The 19,992-nt window shown below is 41.1% G+C and overlaps 1 protein-coding gene across 1 annotated transcript; it reads left to right on the top strand.

Annotated features, from left to right (window-relative positions):
* Positions 1 to 1,370: 1,370 nt before the first annotated feature.
* sgcg (sarcoglycan, gamma) lies at positions 1,371 to 19,243 on the top strand. The gene is made up of 8 exons (XM_085245542.1): positions 1,371 to 1,845; positions 8,911 to 9,112; positions 9,568 to 9,672; positions 13,270 to 13,357; positions 14,161 to 14,280; positions 16,561 to 16,633; positions 16,805 to 16,928; positions 17,818 to 19,243. The coding sequence occupies exons 2-8, from the start codon at positions 8,918 to 8,920 to the stop codon at positions 17,983 to 17,985; spliced, it is 873 nt and encodes a 290-aa protein (XP_085101668.1). The 5' UTR covers positions 1,371 to 1,845; positions 8,911 to 8,917; the 3' UTR covers positions 17,986 to 19,243.
* Positions 19,244 to 19,992: the final 749 nt, after the last annotated feature.

The raw sequence follows: 19,992 nt of genomic DNA, 5'->3' as shown, positions 1-19,992 counted from the left end.
GTAACCTTTTAAAAAGCACCTTCCTTTTCCTTGGTTTTGTGGCATGGACACTTATCTGTAAAGAAGAGAAACTCTGTTGAGTGGTCTAACATGCTTATTGGTGAACAGTATTGCTGTGTGATACTGCAAATTCTCATATCGATATGATACAGAGTATATACAGGGCCACTATTGCAGATACTTTTAACCTTTAACAGCAGCTTATATTGGGGAGGGCAGTGTTTCATTATTTATACGATGAATCATCATCGGTTTTTAAATTATTTCAGCATTTCATGTATTTGGAAAGTGTATTTTCTGGAGGGATGTAAATGTACCTGTCAGAGACGTCAGCTTGTATTGTTTAAATGTGTTATAGGTTATAAATAAAATAGACATCCCTGTACGACAGACAGTTACAGAGGTTGGCTGGTTCAGTTTTTCTTGATGACTTGCAGCCTTTAGTGAGTTTCAGTTTCTTTCGTCAGGATGAAAATGTATGATTCCAAAGTGCAGAACAGCAAGGTTTAAAAACCCCTTTGTTCTGGCACCCATCACTCAGTAACAAATTGTAGCTTTTTTACGTAGGTGAGCTAAATGATTCCCCAAATCAAGTATTAGTTGTTTTTTTTCAGTAGTTTGTACTATGTGTGTGTTGTGTCTGTATTGAAGTGTGCATGTGAGCTTGGATGACTTGCCTGCAGAACAAACCTACCTACAGGTAAAAATAAATGAACCTGAACCTGAATGTATAAATTGCTATTCTATAGAGCCACACTAATGCTGTTAGTTTCATATGTTTCTACATCTGTTAGAAGCCTTTAAATCTATTTTTCTTGTTTTTGTTCGGGCACAGACATCTCTCCCGCCCTCTTTAGACTACAATATCAGCATTTAGCTCCAAGGCTGGTTCTTTAAACCTATCACTGTAGATAAGTTTCAGTTTAACAGCAACATCAAGTGGCAGTCCCTGTTTAATTGAAGTTGTCTTAACAGTGTTCTCACTCAGCGTGCCACTTCCTATCATCAAATGTTGGCACTTACACAAACAGACTATATGTAAATATTTCATAATGAAATGTGTTATCCTCAATTTAAAAACATTTTGCACTTTTGATACTCGCTATATCGCTGTCATATTAATGGATGACCTTGAGTTATTGAATTGTATTTACATACATAGCTAAAGTTAAAAAAAAAAAAAAAAAACCTCACTGATATATTCAAGGACCATAAAACAATTTCCACATCAGGAACCACAGCTTTGCTGCGTTTGCTGAACGTCCGCCTCTCTCACTTACTGACTGCCCTCTTCAAGGTCCACCCTTCCTGCTGTCACCCAGCAGAGCTACAGTATCTGAAAGACCAGCTTCAGTTTATACTGAGAGGCATGACTGAAGTCTCAAATTAGACACCGCTGCTTCAAGCCCTGGGTTGGGCAGTGAAAGTGACTCAGTGGATTGAATGACAAACAAATGCTCTGTTCATTATGTGATGGTTCTGTGTGTGTGAGAGAGAAAGAGAAAGAGAGAGAGAGAGAGAGAGCCTTTCCACACATCGTTAATACTCCTCTCTCACACTCTCTCTCTCTCACGCATACTCTGATGATATTCAAATATCTGTACGGCTAAAAAGGCAGAGGGAGTCAGAGCTCAGAGTCGGAGTGGGAATGCAGGCGAGTGGAAGCGCCGTCTCGTGGTGATTATTCAGGGCACTTCCAGAGCTGGATTTATGGCACGCAGCTGTTGAGTGGCTGACAGACGCGTGAGGAGCTCAAGCGCTGCTGCTTCTCAAGCTGCTTGTACCAGCCCGAGCTCTGCTTACTGTTGCATAGGAAAGAGGACTGCTGTGCCTCCACACAGATCGGTGAGTACTCTGCCCCCGATTCGACATTTACCCATTTGGTTATTATTATCAATTTTTTGTGTCTTTTACAGCCTTCTCTTTGTATAAAGTTAAAGTGTTTTATGAAGGTAACCTTTCACCTACTGGACATGTTTTTCAGTTTTTGTCCTTCTGTACTTCTCACATTTTGCTCAGTTTACTTTTCAGTCCTCACAGAGGCAGTTTTGGATTTGAAAACAGTGTTTTTAGTCAGCTTTCAGTCAGCCAGTTCCCCTGTGTTTTAACCATACATGGCTAACAATGCTGAAATGCTAAACTAACTGTGCAAAAGAGCGACTCAGTAATATTTTCTGTGTTCTGAGAAATCCTCCGGTCTCTTTGTAATATTCATTAGATGTACCTGGGTGGTGTGTGTCTCTGTGCATTTCCTCTGGTGCTTTTTTTATATTTAGTTCACAATGCTGTGTCCTATTTATAGAAGTTAAGGCATCACAGCGAAGTGGAGACATGACGCCAGCCAGGCAGAAACCCTCAGCACTGTTGTCAGTTTCTAATCGCCCTTCGCTCCACACAAACGGTGTTACTCCGCAGTCCTTCCTCCACCTTAAAGCTTTTTGAGCTTTTCTAAGTTAGTGCAACTTGTGACGTTTTGTCAGGTCAAGCCTCGGCTCAGAGAAGAGCCTGGATTTTCAATTACAGCCGGACCCCGCAGACTGAAAGGTAGAAGTTAGCCTGTCCGACCCGGCCCTCTAACTCTGATTCAGAGGTCAGAGACAGAGCCAGGGAGTGAGCATCATATGCTTAAGGTTAATTGAGAGGATGCCCTAGGATAAATGGACCTCCCTGGAGCAGAAGATTGTATTAGAGCTCTGTGCTACTTTATAATTTTTTGTAGTCGTTTCCACTGTAGAGTATTTGTGACCATTTATATTTAGAAGCACTTAAAAGGACACTTAGGAAATAAAGACCTGACAAAAGCATTTTCTCTCAAGTCAGATTGAATTTCCGACCATAAATTGAGCATTCCTGGCCCTTCCAGCGAAGCTCTTCGGGGACTGTTTATTTGGGTTGCTATGGAAGTCTGTGGTGGTGGTAAGCACAGAAACTGGAAGCTGGAAGACGCCCTTTAAAGATCTGGCCTCAAAGCTGCTTTCTCCTCGTGCTGCTGACAGTCTCTTAATGCTTTCATTTAAAGTAATTAGACCGAACTAGATCAAATTCATTAATGTGATAATGAACAGAGCCAGAGCTCTTTCACTCTCACTGCTCATTTGCCCAAAAAGTATAAAAGAGTTGAGCCGATCTACATGTTAACACACAATAGATCCGAGGATCTGAGGCTGTTAATAGATACAGTGTGGGGATATTGGAATCAGTCAATTAAACAGTGTCTGGCTGTTCTGGCTCCCTTTTTTATTTTTTCAAGCCTTGCTGGAGATCTCCCTTCAAAGAGAGGGACTCCCAACTACCGCTAAAAGTTGCTGTGCCTCTGCTGCATTGCTGACATTCAATTTATTATGATGATTTATTCTCACAGTTGTGATTAATACATAAAAATGAAGTGATATAGGAGGAAAAAAACGAGTTTTTGACACAAGTTTTCCTTATAAAGTCTTATTTTCCTTCTTTTTGCTGGCAGTGTTTTTTTTGTTTCATTGTGAAATAAAGGCTATTCATCACAGCTAGGCTTGCAGGCCATGTGACAGGACCTGTGGTCATAGAAATACCATCAGCCTTGTGTGCTTTCTCCCTGTGTTTACTGCACACAGCAAGGAACAACCCATTTTGCTTTATTATCAGTGTCTGTGATCCACGTCCTCCTGGACCTCAGAGAGCTCAGACCGCTTGCAGAGAGCGTGTTTGCTTCCATTCATCACTCCTTGGTGTGAGGGTGGAACAATGTTTACCTTCATTATTTACAGCAGCACAACTCCTCTGCTTGTACAGTTTGTCACTGTATGCTCAGCTCATCTTCCCCTGCCTGCATCATCATCATCATCTTCGGGCCTGGGGGAGTTACAGGAGGATAATGTGCTCGGCTGAACATCTGGTAACGTCAGGAAGAATTGCTTTCGGGCTTGAAAAGTGGCTCTTTTAACTTGATGGAAAATGTTTTTGCTGTGACAGTAAGATGTAACATCTGTCTTGTATGTAAATCAGCCGGGCTTCTTTCATCTGGGCCCTGTCGAGTTCAGAAAGCACAGCTGAGACAACCCAGATACATCTGTGTTCAGATAACTTTTTTTCCCATTAAGCTGAAATGTGGTGGCTCTGAAGATCTGATGAAGATTAAGAGCAGTTTGTAGCACAGAGAAATCTTCATTCTTTGTGTTACTGCTTCTTTCGCATGTTTCATTGACTCATAATAATCCTTAACTGACAGCATTTTCTTCAGGCTCACTCCTCAATGAAAGCAGCGTTCTCCACAGCCTGCCCCTGGTTATTAATGCAGATTAATCAATAGAAAGTAACACCACTCCTCTCTCTGCAGCCTTCTCAGGCTATGCGCTCTTTGGCTCCGCTGTACTCGAACCGCTGTGAAATCTCCCCCTGAGGTTCTCTCTTGTCACTGTGTCAGATGGTCCAAATGTGCTGACTGGGGGGCTCGCTCGCAGGTTCTGCAGTCCTGCAGTTCAGAAGGCTATCACGTGAACTGAATACAGAAAACGACCGTTGTGTCATAACTTATAGTACCGGCTGTGGTTTGAAATATGCTGACTTTCATCGACTTGGTTTTTGTCACTGTTAGTCTGCTGCTGTGTAGCCAGAAAACACAGCCTCAGCTCTGTAATAAATACCATTTTTCCTTTGCCTTTTTAAAAAACTGCTGGAAATTCTGTCAAGTTTTCCACCGGTGCAAAGAGCCAGCCATCCTGTAGCTCTGTGTGTGTGTGAGCTTTGGGCTCATGAATCATACTGTAGACTGTTAGACAAGGCGTTACATAGTGCTGTATGTACATTGTATGCATGTAGTGAAGCATAAAAACTGGAAAAGTATTGAAATAGACCTTGAGAACTTGGATGCTGCAGAATTTGTCACACAGAAGCAAAGCTAAAGTTTCAATTCAGTATTCAGAAAGAGACCAATTGCCATATAAAACATGTTTTTAAAATGCTTTGGTATATAACAATAGCATAATGATTTGAGGGTTTCTCTTGGGTGTCTGACTTCATTTTCTAACTCTTTTGTGTGGTAGCATTCATGGGAATAATATGCAGCCTTGTTAAAAAGAGTTTTCACAGGAGTCTATGAAGCCCTGTGAAAAACTGAGCACTCCTATTGATTCATTAGCTTGTAGAATCACCTTTAGCACCAATAACTTGAAGTAATTGTTTTCTCTATGACTTTATTAGTCCCTCACATCATTGTGTCCAGATTTCTTCTTATCAGAGTTAGCAGCAAAGACACCTGGACGAGTCACCTCATCCACAAGCTGAACTCTTCATACCTACTGGGTAAGATCAGGGATTAGGACTTCAGGTTTCCTGTATAGGAGTTGTGGGCCCTGCAGATTGACAGTCCTTTGCAACATTGCTTCAGTTCATTGAGGTTTCTTTATGCACAGCTCTCTTAAAGCCCCACCACAGCATTTCAGTCAGGTTGAAATTTGGCCTTTGATTGGATCATTGCAGCACCTTGATTCTTTTTTCTGTCATTCTGTGAATTTTTTGCTGTGCTTGGGATCATTGTCCTGTTGCATGACCCAATTTGGGCAAAGCTTTAGATGTGAGTCTGTCAGACAGACTCACATTTGAAAATACTTTGGTTTGGGCAGTTGAGATGGACTAGAGACCTTCCCAGGGTGTACCCTGCCGCTCACCTTAATGACAGCTATGATAGGCTCCAGCCCCTCCGCATATTGGAAAAGTGGAAGAAGATGGATGGAGGGATGTATGCATGCTCTGGTAAATGGGTGCCTCAATGACTGCAAGGTGCTCAGGTCCCGTGGATGCAAAACAAGCCCACATCACCAGCCTTCCAGCACCATGATTGAAAGCTGTGATGAGGTTTTTGTGCAGATTGCTGTGTTCGGTTTTCTCCAAGTCTGGTGCTGTGCATTATGGCCAAAAATCTTCACTTCGATCTCCTCTGTCCAAAGGATTATTGCAGAAGTCTTGTGGTTTTGTCAGATGAAACTTTGTAATCTTAAGCCATCCTGTTATATTCCTTTTGGAGAAAAGAGGATTTCCTTGGCAGCCCTCCCAAAACAACCCATACTTGATCAGTATCTTTTTAATTGTATCTTTATGAACTTGAACATTTATCATGCTGAGGTGTGTAGAGTCTGAACTATAGTTTTTAGATTTCTTGAAGTTTCTCTGAGAAATTGCAGTTTTTGATCTTGAGTTGAATTTGCTGGAACATCCATTCCTGGGAAGATTGGCAGCTGCCTTGAATGTTTTCCAGTTGTGAATATTTTCTCTCACTGTAGAATGATGGACTATATATTGTTCAGACATGGCCTTTATAACCCTTTCCAGATTGATGTGCAGCAGCAGTTCCTCTTTTAAACTAAGAATAAGAGATCCCAATTCAAAGAGAAAACCAAATAAAGCTCTATTTTCTGTTGCCCACATTGTAGAGGGTGTAATTTCTATTGAGTGCTCCTGTTGATTTTTCTTAATGTATAGGCTGTGATCAGCTGACCTGCTGCTCTTTGTGTATGTTCACAAATGAATTCAACAAGATGTCAGCAGGTGGTCATGAGTTGTCCTTTGTGTCAATCCTCTACACTGATAGTCTACTGTTTATGCTGTCTTTTTTCCAAACAGGATAAAGTTGATATGAAGGTTTAATTCTGTGAATGAATCTAAGCACCATCACCTTAGCTTTTAATTATATATAACTGAACTCTGACCATGAGCACCACAGCCACTGTGCACCAACCACACACACTTTAAATCCTTCCCAGTACAGCAAACTAACCAGTTTATCCTGCAGTAACCTGCAGAGTATTTTCATGCAGCCTTTAAATAACACAGTTAGTCAACCTCAGTTTGTTTTGCAGTTCATTTCACAATATGGAAAACAACAGCAACAGAAAACCGGACTGAAAACCTGATTTAAAAACATGAAGACTTGCATGTAAGCTTTACATTTACAGTTTATCACATACCAGTGAGCAGTCCTTACCTTTAAATCTAACCTCTCTTCTTCCTTTCCTGTTCTGTCTTTCTTATCTTTCTCCATCTCTGAGTGGAGTTAGCTCCTTCTTTTCTCTACCTGTGAAATACTGCAGTTGGACCTTTAGCTAGCAACACACTCTGCTACAAAATGCACGCAAGCAATTTGTGTGTTTGCTGATTTTTGTTGCGCTGATAGAAAAATTGCATTTGTAATTACTTATTGGTAATTGGTAATTAGTTACCAATACAACTCCAAGTCCTCTGCACACTGCAGTACCAGAAAATGTTGTCAAGGTGTGCTTTGTGGTAGGTGGAGTGCAGCTTTATTAGCTAGCACCAGCAAGCTTAACAAAAAACATAAGGTGAGGACACAACATGGGCTTTAATACACACAATTAGTAATTAGGAAGATGTAACACAGCTGGGGAAAACAAGGCACAGGTGAAAGAATTAAAACCACTATGATAAAAAAAGAGGACTTCAACCATAAATCATAACAAATAAACAAAAACTAGAATTCAAAACTAATATTACTCTTAAGAACTTAACACACAAGAACTCTAACTTTCTTTTTCGTATTAGTGTAGATCAGGGGTCCCCAACTCCAGGCCTCGAGGGCCGGCGTCCTGCAGTTTTTAGATGTGTCCTTCATCCAACACAGCTGATTTAAATGGCTAAATTACCGCCTCAACATGTCTTGAAGTTCTCCAGAGGCCTGGTAATGAACTAATCATTTGATTCAGGTGTGTAGTCCCAGGGTGAGATCTAAAACCTGCAGGACACCGGCCCTCGAGGCCTGGAGTTGGGGACCCCTGATCTAGATGGTGAGAAAAAGGTCCTTCTCTAATAGGAAAGCAAAAAAGGAAAAATACATATTAAAGACAAACATCTTATATTTTAAGAGTGCAAAAGAAAATAAATGTTTGGTCATTTCCTTGAAATAATAGAAAGTGTGTGCAGCAAATACATATAGATGTGTTATACATCAGCCTAACGACGAGTAGAGTCTGAACCCCGCCTCTCACTCTGTGTGAGCTGGGATAGGCTTCGGCTCCCGACCTGTCCCCCTGGACCTCCAGTTGGATTACTGGTTGACAAAATGGATGGATGGATGTTATTAATTACTATAGCTGCAGACTTGAAACTGCTTTAAATTAACAGCAAAAACCAATTACTGGTAGTTGCACACCGAGACGCTTCTTAGTCACTTGATTTGCTTAGAGACTTTTGTAAAGTGATTCTGATGAAGGTTCCTGACGGCACCATTTCACTTGTAAATGCATGAAGTGATGAAGAAAGCAAAAGGCTCTGAGTGTACGAAACTTAATATAGTGTTTTTATTTTTTCTTCTTCTTTTTGGGGGGAGGGGAGCTGTTTTGTGCTGCTTTTCTTGGTGCTCCTGTTGTCAGAATGCTTTGAGCAATGTTCGCTCACTTCTGCAATCAATATTTTTATATTAACTTTATTTTAATTAAGAGCAAAACAGAGACACAGAGAATTTTAATGAATTTTCACACTTCCCCTTAGTCAAAGATTTAAAGCAAGTTTTGGGATTTGAGCAAACTTTACTACTTTAAGCAAATATTACCTATATCATACCTATAGCATCGTTTGTGATCCACAAAGGAGGATTTTTATTCCAAGAAAGCCCTCAAACTTACTCTTTACCAACTACCCAGCTCCAAAAGCAAGATAGACACAGAGTGATAACAACATATTTAGCAGGTAATGACTGTGATAAGTGCTTTGGGTGCTGGTGAAGACCAAATACAGAACTTTACAGGACACTGTTTGCTTTCTTAAGAGGTTCACTAGATATTATCAACATTATGTTCACAGGTTGTTTTAATAATTCTCTCTGCTCTGCCAAATTTATTTCAAATTGATCTTCGATATCTTTACTAATATCTTTGATTTTACTCCATTGCCTGTGTCCCTGTCTTCATCTGTGGCGGCCAGGCGACAGATGGTGCGGGAACAGTATGTCACCACCACCGAGGGCAGCAGCACGCCCAGGTCGGTGCCCGACGAACTCTACAAGATTGGCATCTATGGCTGGAGGAAGCGCTGTCTCTACCTCTTTGTGCTGCTGCTCATTGTCATCCTGGTGGTCAACTTTGCCCTCACCATCTGGATCCTCAGGGTGATGTGGTTCAACACGGTATGCACAGCTCACATTTGGACACCATGTTTTCAGTTGGGATTGTTTTTCCTTTCTCCTTTCAAATGGTATGTTTAAATATTTAGTATGTAGCTTTTGTTGATCAGCCCATCATTTGACTATTACCTGCTTATTATTGCAATGTCAGGCAGCAATAGCGTTATCCATCATTAAGTCCTACTTGGCTGTCTAAACAGGAGAGTAAATGTGTTTGTTATTTCATGGAGACTTGTCAGCTTTCTGTCTCAACTCCAGATGGCAACTGTGGATTTATGAACAAAGCTGCAAGCCAACACACACTCTTGCATGCACATGTACACACTATGGTGGATACCTTAGACAAATACCTAAGTGATAGAGGGAACGCTGTTAGCTGGAAAGCCAAAGCACATTCCTCACCTTCTTGGCATGCCTTTGTCTAAATATGTAACCTCTTGATTTTATTTTGATCACAGGAAGGGATGGGACTACTACAAGTACATGGAGATGGGGTTAAGCTGGAGGATGGCGAGTCTGAGTTCCTCTTTCCTCTCTATGCTCAGGAGATCCACAGCAGAGAAGTAAGCCAATCAGAAATGCAAACTTTTTTTCCTGCTCTTCTTTGCCACATTCTTCTGAGATACGCCTCCTCTCTCCCCCTCTACCCTCTCCTTCTCTCCCTTTCTCGTCTTCTACCCCATTCATTTTCAAACCTCTGTTTGCTCAGTTAAGTAGCCTGACAGCCTGGCCATTATTTCTCACTGTTTACTAAACTTAAATTTGAGTGTGTGTTGGATCTTTGGAGACTGCACGTCATCTTATCATCTAAATCTAATTCCTCGCAGACACTCAGGCAGTTTTTATCCAGCTGTAGTGAGAGAGCTGCATATTTCTGACAGTACTTTTTTTAGGAGATGTGTCAGAACAAACTGGATTTGGCAGTAGCACACAGTGCACGTGGTGGTGTGCTGAGCTCTCCATTAACCTCGGGGATATTTGTGGTGGAAAGTAGTTTATGGCCCGCCTGCTAGCAGCAGATGGGAACACTTTGCTGCAGTTGTTTACATGTTATGGCTTTTCTTGCTCATAGCAGCAATATTTTTTTTTCTTGCTTCATGGGCCTCATTAAAAAGGCAATGAATTCCTCATTTATGGATGGACACATTTTCTAATGTGTTCTATGGGTTTCTAAAATGATTCAGTGCTTAGAGAGACATCCTGCTGCCCTCTACATGAAAACTTGCTTTCCTAGACCATTTTTAGAAGCATGTCTTCCCCTCAGCTACAAAGGAGCAGAAGAGATTTATTGCTAAGCTTCTTCATTTAAACATTTTATGACAGTATGTGTGTGTGTTTGCCAGTTCTCTTATACAGACCTAATTACTTGCTGTCACATCCTGTACAAATATTTAGGTAAAATAATAAATAGCCTGATAATAATGCATTCTTTGTCAGCCTTAATAAACAGTAGTCCATGGCACTTTTTCTGGTCAGTAATGCTTCAGCCTATCTGGTGAATATCCTCCCCCATCAGGATGCTCAGTGCCTCCTAATGGCTGCCTGATCATAATAATAATTGTCAATAATATATCAGTAAAGTGTTTGTAGTTTGTAGAATAATCCAAGTCGACAGCCGTAAATGCTAATGTGTTAGCAGATAAATGATTGCAAGGAAACATCTCGATCAACTAAAAAACAAAATAAATGGCAGTATTAATATTTGTTATGATCTCAATACGTAGCTAAGATACAATAAAAAGCTGTTAATCAGAAAATGACACCAAGTTTCTTGAGTTTACCGCCATGCTAGCTACTTTATGGTGCTTTGGGCTAAATGCTGTTGTTAGCATGCTAGCTTGCTCACAGGAATAGAATCATGTGCAGAAGCTTATGGGAATGTGTTATGAAAAGCTCCAACGCTGGTGGGGCAGCCATGTAACACAGTTTCTGTTGGTGACCACCTCCTCTGACCACATGTGGAGTCCCACAGGGTTCTATACTAGGACCTATCCTTTTTCAGTATGTCCTGCCTTTTGGCCACATTGTACAGAAACATGTTATCATACTGCTCTTTCAGCAACATTCAGTGTTATCTCCCAGTTAAGACCATCCATCCATCCATCTTCATCCGCTTTATCCGGGGCCGGGTCGCGGGGGCAGCAGCCTAAGCAGAAAGGCCCAGACCTCCCTCTCCCCAGCCACCTCCTCCAGCTTATCCGGGGGAACACCAAGGCGTTCCCAGGCCAGCCGAGAGATATAATCTCTCCAGCGTGTCCTGGGTCTGCCCCGGGGTCTCCTCCCGTTGGGACATGCCCGGAACACCAACCCCAGGAGGTGCCCAGGAGGCATCCTTGTCAGATGCCCGAACCACCTCAGCTGGCTCCTTTCAATGTGGAGGAGCAGCGGCTCTACTCTGAGCCCCTCCCGGATGGCCGCACTTCTCACCCTTTCTCTAAGGCAGTTAAGACCATCTAACCAAAATGAATATCTGAAAATCTTCTAAAATGAACAATTTAAATCATATAAAAGTCTAATACATTTAAACATTTAAAAAATCCTGTTATCCAGTTCTTTGTCCTTCCAAAATTAAATAGGCTGTCAGAAATCTGTGTTTGCTATTGATGCAAACCTAATTTTTGAGAAATATATCAGCAAGCTAATCCAGCCCTCCTGTCTGCATTTGAGGAGTGCTAGAATACAACTGATATTGAGTTTTAGCCACATACTCTCTATTATTCTTACTGTTATTAACTTTTCCACGGAGGTTATGTTTTTGACAGTGTTTCTGTGCCTGCATGTCATTCTTTCTGTCTGTAAACACTATAGCTCAAAGTTTTGAATGAATTCTGATAAAAACTGTGTAGGGGTGTAGCGTGGGGTCATGCCAACAATCCATTCAAATTTTGCTCACATCCCCTGAGGTCATGAAGGTGAACTTTATGATTTATTGGTAGAAAATTGACAAAAAGCCTAGCCATATCTTAGAAACTGATTCTCACAAGTGTTGTGTGTATTGCCAACACATAGAAAATAATCTAATATAATATGATTGCAATATACAGATTTCAAATGTCAGATTTGACCTCCGACCTCTCCTTGATTGTTAATAGATTGATCTGAAGGTCAAAGCAATAATAATGCTGTTTAGGGCTATTTAAAACTGAGTTTGTCATCCTTTGTATTGAGAACATATAGGCATATAAGGAATGATATATGAGGATTCTAAATATCACGTTACTTTGGACCTCTGACAGATAAACCTCATAGCATGCCCTCATGATCCTCATACTGTTTATTTTACAGCATAGTGAAATAAAGTTACCACCACAAAGTAAAAATGCTTTATTGACTGAAGTGAAATACAAAGTGCAGAAAAGCCAAAACGTAATGTCCCCACGTTAGGACAGAGGGTGTCAGGAGTGAGTGCCCTTCATGACCTGGCTCCAGAAGAGATGCTGGAATAGACCAGTGAGCAGCCTGATATCCTGAGGCAGGAACCTGCCAACTGTTCCCACCTCATGCTTAAAAACTGAAGGCGACTGAGCATTTGCTGTTTGGGCTCCTCTGCTGTGGAAAAACCTGCCTGAGCAAGTCTGACTTTTATTTCGCAAGTGTTAAGCTTTACTCATTTTATTTATTTTTTAAAATAAAATGTTCTTATAATGTTTACTTTTTTAATTTGTATTGTATTTCACTCTCGACAATGCACTAGCTTATCTCTAGAGTGTAATACTTTGGTTTTAAATCATCTGATAACTTTGATTTTTTTGTGTGTATTATGTTTTTGTAAAGCAGTTTTGTAATGCTGATTTTAATGGGCACTATTCAAATAAACGTCCTGTTTTTTTTATGGATGCCAGTTTTGCAGAGCTGTCTTGATAGCCTAATAAACCTCACATTATCAACTTCATGGTAGCGTTAGAGTCAGGCAATGAAAGTCAGTAGGAGTTATCCTCAGGGAATCATGAATGCTTTTACAATCCATTAGTTAGTGTGGACTAAAGGGTCTGACCAGTGAACGAGTGCTACCTGTAGAGCCAGCGTGCCTAAAAACCTCACATAAAACCTCTTTGTCCAAGTTCATACATGCAAATATTCTAATTTTTATCATTTTACTGTTGCAGATTGATGTTATTTCCACAGGCTGTTAATAAGACAATATTTCTTCATCTCCACAGGACTCTTCACTTCTATTACACTCATCGGAAAATGTTTCCCTCAACGCCCGCAATGAAAATGGTGACGTTATAGAGAGGATATCTGTGGGTGAGAGGACACACAGAAACATGCGGCACATACACATCACATCCTGCTGATGAGTGACACTGAGAGTGACAGTAAAGACACTGGTGCACTGCAGGGATTTCTCATCCAGCATTAGCAGAGACAAGAGGCCATATTTCAATTCATAATCTCTTAGATTTCCATTTAAAATCCATTAAATTCAGCATTCCTTTTCTCCATCCATTGCTTCTGGATCATTCTGTATTACACGCGAGGGCCTGAGGCCGGTGGAGGATCATATTTGTGCGTCTCTTTATGGCTCACCGACTGCCACATTGGGGGATTTTGTCATAATTAAAAGGCCAGCAAATTGTTGTGTTCCACAGTGCCGTTATGTGTCCTTGATCATTAAGCCATAAAATGCATAGCCTGCATACTCTTGGGCCTCTGTGAATAAAACTAAAATGCTTGTTAGGGAATACTGCGTGTCTGTTCACAGTTGTGAGCCCTGACAGAGGTTAAATATCTCACTGAGTGATCTACATGTTTTAGAGCAGCTTCTCTCAGGGCTGATGGAGTGAAGGGCAAAAGGAAGTAACCTCAGATGAGTTTCGTGTCAGACCAAAGCAGTAATATGGTTACGCATTTTTAATCACTGCGTTTCTCATCAGCAGGTGGCTGCTGACTTTCCCCTTTCCACCTCTACGCTGATCTAAATTGGGAATGTGTCTCTGAGCACATCGAACTGAATCACAGGAAGAGAATGATGATAGATTTTCATGGTTGCACGTTACTCATGTCTTATTGCCAAACCCCTTCAGGTGTTGTTGTTGTTGTTGTTCCAGGTCCAAAAGAGGCTCAGGGACACACTCGAAATCTGCTCATTAACTCGCACAATGACAACATGCTGTTCACTGCAGATGGCGACAAGGCTGAGATTGGGCCAGACAAACTACGAGTCACAGGTACACCAATGGCCGCGACGTGCTGTGTTTCCTTGGACGTAGCACACACCTGTTGGTGGAAGGGTTTTGGGGAAAAAAATGAAAAAATAATAACACTGACAACAGATGTAGACTCAACAGGACCAATTTGGTTTGATGGCAAATATCAGCTCAACAATCCAGCACCCAAGGGCAGAGACAGCCCAGTCATTTTCACAGTCATTCGTGTCATAGAGTGCGTGGTTATCTTTGAAGTGCACAGAGAGAACAGAAAAATGAGATGCCAGAGCACAATACTGTACAGTTTATCATATTACTGAACAAAGGGTTGATGGGATATTTCTGCGCTTTTATTCTGAATCTTAGTCTCCGGTGGGTTGCGTTAATGGTTACGTGTGCCGCTGGCCACACGCTGTGCTGACTGATTAATGTTGAACAGAGTGTCAGCCGATAACTTCGTATCGCCCGGGGTCAGTTTGATCCGCAGAGAGCAGCAGGCAGCGGGAGCTGTTTTTCCAGGAATCCTCTAAACAAAGCTTCTGTACTCTCTGTGTTTGTGGAGTGTTTACATCCTTCACAGTTGGCTCCAAGTGTTGCAGCATTTGGATCCAGTTTTACTTCTCTGCTCCAGCATTGCCTGAATTTTTCTGAAGTCGAAGTAGGCAGACAGCCCGCCTCTATTTAAAAAAAACAAACAATGTTTACACAACGACGCAATCCACAATATATACTGCACTGCAGTGCTTTGAGATAAATATTAGAGGATTACAGTCAGCAGCCCCTCATCCTCTGAGCACAGGTGGCGTCTACAAAACTTTAGTTACACTCACCTGGCACTTTATTAGGTACACCTTCAGAGCTAGCTTAATTCTTCAAAGGACACCTCAGAGATTTTGGTCGACAGTGACATGATGGCATCACACTGTTGCTGCAGATTTGTCAGCTGCGCATCCGTCATCGGAATCTCCCGTTCAACCGCAGACCCAAAGGTCCTCTATTGGACTGAGATCTGATGACCGTGGAGGTCATGTGAGTTCTTTGAACTCACTGTCATTTTCAAGAAACCAGTTTGAGTTTTGTGACATGGTGCGCTTTCCTACTGGAAGCAGCCAAGGATGGGTACACTGCGGTTATAAAGGGATGGACGTGATCAGCTGCAATATTCAGGTAGGCTGTGGTGTTTAAATAATGCTCAGTTGCTCTAAGGAGTCCAAAGTGTGCCAAGAAAATATTGCTCACCACCAGCAGGCTGAACCAAGGCAGGCTGGAACTATGCTTTCACAGCATGTCTTTTGTCCCATCTTCCTTCTCTCACCTCCAACTAGTCGCAAGAGATGGCTGCCCCTCCCTGAGCCTGGCTCTGCTGGAGGTTCCTTCCTGTTAAAAGGGAGTTTTTTCTTCCCACTGTTACCAAAGCACTCACTCATGAGGGGTCATATGATTTTGGGTTTTTTTGTCTGTTTTCTCTGTATTATTGTAAGGTCTTTACCTAAAAATAGAAAGCACCTTGAGGCAACTGTTCTGGTGATTCGGGACTATAAAAATAAAATTGAATTGAAGTAAATTCAATTTAATTGAAATTCTCACCCCATAATCTGAATATTGGAGCAGAATTTGAGACTCATCAGACCTTCTGTTGTCCCATTTTGGTGTGAATTTAGACCCCATTTTCCTGTTCTTAGCTGACAGGAGTCAGGAAAGGTAGTTTCCTACATACCTTGGTTGTAATGAGTAATGAGTTACTGTTGCCTTCCTATCACCTCGGAGCAGTCAGACCATTCTCCTCTGACCTCTGGCATCAAAAAGGCATTTTCAGCTAGAAATCTGCTGCTCACCGGATATTTATCAGACCTTTGTCTGTAAACACTAGTGATGCTTGTGTGGGAAAATCCCAGTAGATCAGCAGTTTGTGAAATTCCCAGAGCAACCCGTCTGACAGCTACAGTCAGTCTACATTCAAAATAATTCAAATCACCTTTCTTCCCCATTCTGGTGCTCAGTTTGAACTTCAGCAGGTCATCTCGAGCATTCCTACATGTCTAAATATGCTGAGTTGCTGCCATGTGATTGGCTGATTAGATGTTTGCATTAACAAGCAGTTGAACAGGGTGAGTGCAGTGTTAAAATACTTCAGTCTGGGACAAAGGGGTGAACTGGCCAACATACCATGAATGCCACTGTCAGCAAAGCTACTCATGTTGTTTTATTAAAAATGTTTGGTGTGTGTTGTGACCATATCAGGCTCCTGGACTCTGTTAAATGCTGTAACAGATCTTGATGTTTGTGTATCTTTGTTTGCAGGTCCTGAAGGAGCGCTGTTCCAGCATTCAGTGGAGGTGCCTCAGCTGAGATCAGAAATGTTGAAAGAGCTGAGGTGAGCGTTTCAGACTTTGTGTATTATTGGATTTTTCAAAACAATCTGCTAAAGAAATACAAAACTATAAGAAATCAAAGTTTAGGTTCAGTCTCACAGGTGTTGCTCAGGTGAAATAAACAAGCAAACGGATAAAATGGTGGTGTTTTTAAAGTCGAGATGTTTCTTTAGGTTGGAGTCCCCGACTCGCTCGCTCAGTATGGATGCACCGAAAGGAGTTTTTATGAAAGCTCTGGCTGGCAACATTGAAGCTGCTTCCAACATGGATGTCATTCTGCAGTCAAAAGAAGGGCTGGTACGAAATCCACTTTTCACTTCCTGCTGATTGCTACAAAGCCGTCTTCAGGCATGCTTTTTCCTTTAGCTCACAGAGGGAATATAGAGAGCATGTTTTTCCAGCAAACATGCTGCGCTACGCTTTTACGCTCTCTCGGGTCACACCTGAGAGCTCGAGTTCAGTTTAAAAGGCGCTCTGCTGTTCCCATTTACTGAACATTTTTGTGTAGAAACACCTTACAGACAGCCGGCACTTAAAAAGCCTCTTTATCTTTCTTATCAAAAGGATATAGTGTAACATATTAAAGAAAATCTTTTTCTAAAGCAGTGAGAATCTCGTCTAACCCTAACCCTTTCTTTTGAACTTTGAAAACATCTGTTTGTGCTCTGTAGGTTTGTTGTGGGTAGTGGTTTGCTGTTTAGAGTGAGTTTTGGTAATTGGTGGCTGAATCGGATCTGACTAATAGCTGTGGTTCAGCGAGCTGACTGAAGCACGTTAGAGCCATTTGTATCACGAGCACTTATTTGACCTTTTTTGAATTAATTCTCAGTAGATCAGCACATTTATATGACAGAGTAGTTGTGTGCTGCATCACTTCTTCATCTTTCTTTTCTTGCTGTGAGGATGATAACTGCATGTTAATCTGCACTTAACTTTAACGCTCACGTTCTCTCATTTTAAGCTGATTTACTGCCAGACCTTTTTTCTTTTTTTAAAAAATTATCATCATGTCGTCATGCACTGGTTAGGTATTAAATAGATCATTCTTTAGCTCGCTGCACACTGTGTCTTATTGTGCGTGCATGACGTAAAAGGACTGAAACAGAGTGATATTTCCTTGCTCTTTCGCTGGATCTTTGTTGTTCTCCTTTAATCGTCCTTGCTCTCCGTGCTGTCTGCTGTACAGCTGGTGCTGGATGCTGAGACGGTGCGCATGCCGCGCCTGCCCAAGAGCGAGGATGGGGTTTCTGGAAATGCTCAGATTCTCTACGAGGTCTGCGTCTGTCCCAGCGGAAAGCTCTTCCTGTCCAAGGCTGGAAGAACTTCCACTTGCAGCGATAATCAGGACTGCTAGATAGAGTCTGACAAGGTCATCGATTTTTCATCTCTCAGAAGAGGCACCTTCTGGGAGGCAACAAGCACAGCAGTTTTTTTTTATCTTTATACCACAGTGGGTCTACCAGGATCCCAGTGGCACATCGAGGCCTGTGAAAATACAAATGCCTGCTGGCATAAATGAAATGAGTTCTTTAAGTTGCATTTATGAACTTCTGACCATTCAACCGAAACAAATTGGCTCTCACAACTAAATTTGTCTGCATCAGAGCTTTATGGATCATTTTTTTACACACACAGTGTCATGGCTGGGCAACGAGGAGCTGGTAACAGCTTACATCCTATGCAATATTATCTTGTGGTGCAATAAATGAAAGTGAAGCATATCAAGGGCTTGAAAATTTGAAAAATAAATCCCTGAAACAACGCCAGAGTGTTATTGAAAATATTTGTTTTGCTTTATACAATCTCCTCTTGGTCCAAGCCCTTGGTATGCTGTGTTTTGGTGTTGGTGCATGTATTTATTTAAATGTAGACAAACACAAATGCTGTATATTTTGTTTTATTTTTTGTCTTTTTTCTTTTTTTAAACTCAAATTCAGATAATGAGGTTTTGATATTAATGAGGTTTCACATGTGTATCTACAAAGGGCACTTGGAGAGCATACTCTCTGATAAGACCAACGCCAGTGCACTATTTTGCAATTTTAAAGTAAGTGGCTTGGATCCGCACAAAAAGGTCATGGGCTCTTCCTTTGCCAGTGCTCCAGCTCTCCACCAAAATTGATGAAATCTGTTTTATGTGTAGTCCTGATGTCAGACACACAGAGAGCAGCGATCACATGCCACATGTTTGGCATGTTGTAAGCATGTAATTACGCAGCAATTTCCTGCTGGTAAGCTGAGCTGGTCTGTTTGTTCAGTAATCTCACTTACGGCCAAAGGACTAATATATCATCACTGCTGACCTCAGAAAAAAGAACGCAAAAACAAAATATGTGGAAAATAAGAACTTGGATCTCATACTTTCAGTATAACCATTGCCTTTATGATTAAATTTGCCTTTGGTTAAATGGGTCGAAAATATCCGTATGTTGTAGTGATAGTCGCACCGAGTTTGGCACCAGTTCGTCTGTACATCACTGTTTTAGAACATTTCACACCATTGTGTTTTTGTCATCAGTCTTTTTTAAGTAGTTCATTATTAGTCCTGAGATATTTTAATAGTGTGCAATGTGTATGTTTTATTTTTGAATAAACTTTGTGCTATTCTTCTACCTGCCTGTCAGCAGCTGTAATCTTCACATGCTTGCTTTTCTAAAAAATGTTCTCATGTTTTATAATTCAGTCTATCTAAGAAAGAAAGGAAAAAAACAGAAAATGAAAGCATTGACAGACTGATGTGCACGTAAGCTGCATGCTGGTGGACTCAGTTTAATGTAACTGGCCTAATTAATGGCTCTGTGATGCACTCTAGTGGTAAAACTCTGCAGTAACACCACAGTGACTGACACCAGCAGCCCAAGAGAAGCAACTTTGTGCTTATTCAGTGGATCACAGTGTGTGCTGCAGTGGGGTCATGAAGCTGTATGCTCTTTATTTTTAGGATGGTTCAAACTGCAGTAATGTGATGTCAGCGTAGAAAATCAATTTGTTTTGGCAAGTGTAAATTTAACCCTTCAAATAACTCCAGAAATCAGCTTCATTAAAAAAAAAATAGTTCTACTAGTACCAGCTATGGCTAGCTAATAAACATACTACATTGTAATAAATCTTATAACTTTGAGGTTTTAATGCAAATGCAGATGCAAGACTGTAGGACACTAGGAGCATTTGTGCTTAAAACATGACTGTCACTATATCACATTTTACACATCATGATTATCTTATAGACATATCATAATTTTGGTATCTCAACTTTAAATACATATATAAATATACAATCCTGTGAAAAAGTAATTATCCCTTTTAGCTTCCATAGGAATGGAAAAGTTAAGTAGTGGCCAAGTGTTGCTATGAATGCACT

This window comes from Mchenga conophoros, linkage group LG14 (genome assembly GCF_057382185.1).
Source record: "Mchenga conophoros isolate Kocher_MC1m ecotype Shallow Benthic linkage group LG14, M_conophoros_male_GT1.1, whole genome shotgun sequence".
Lineage (NCBI taxonomy): Eukaryota > Metazoa > Chordata > Actinopteri > Cichliformes > Cichlidae > Mchenga > Mchenga conophoros.
This window is presented reverse-complemented; position numbering and strand designations above follow the sequence as displayed.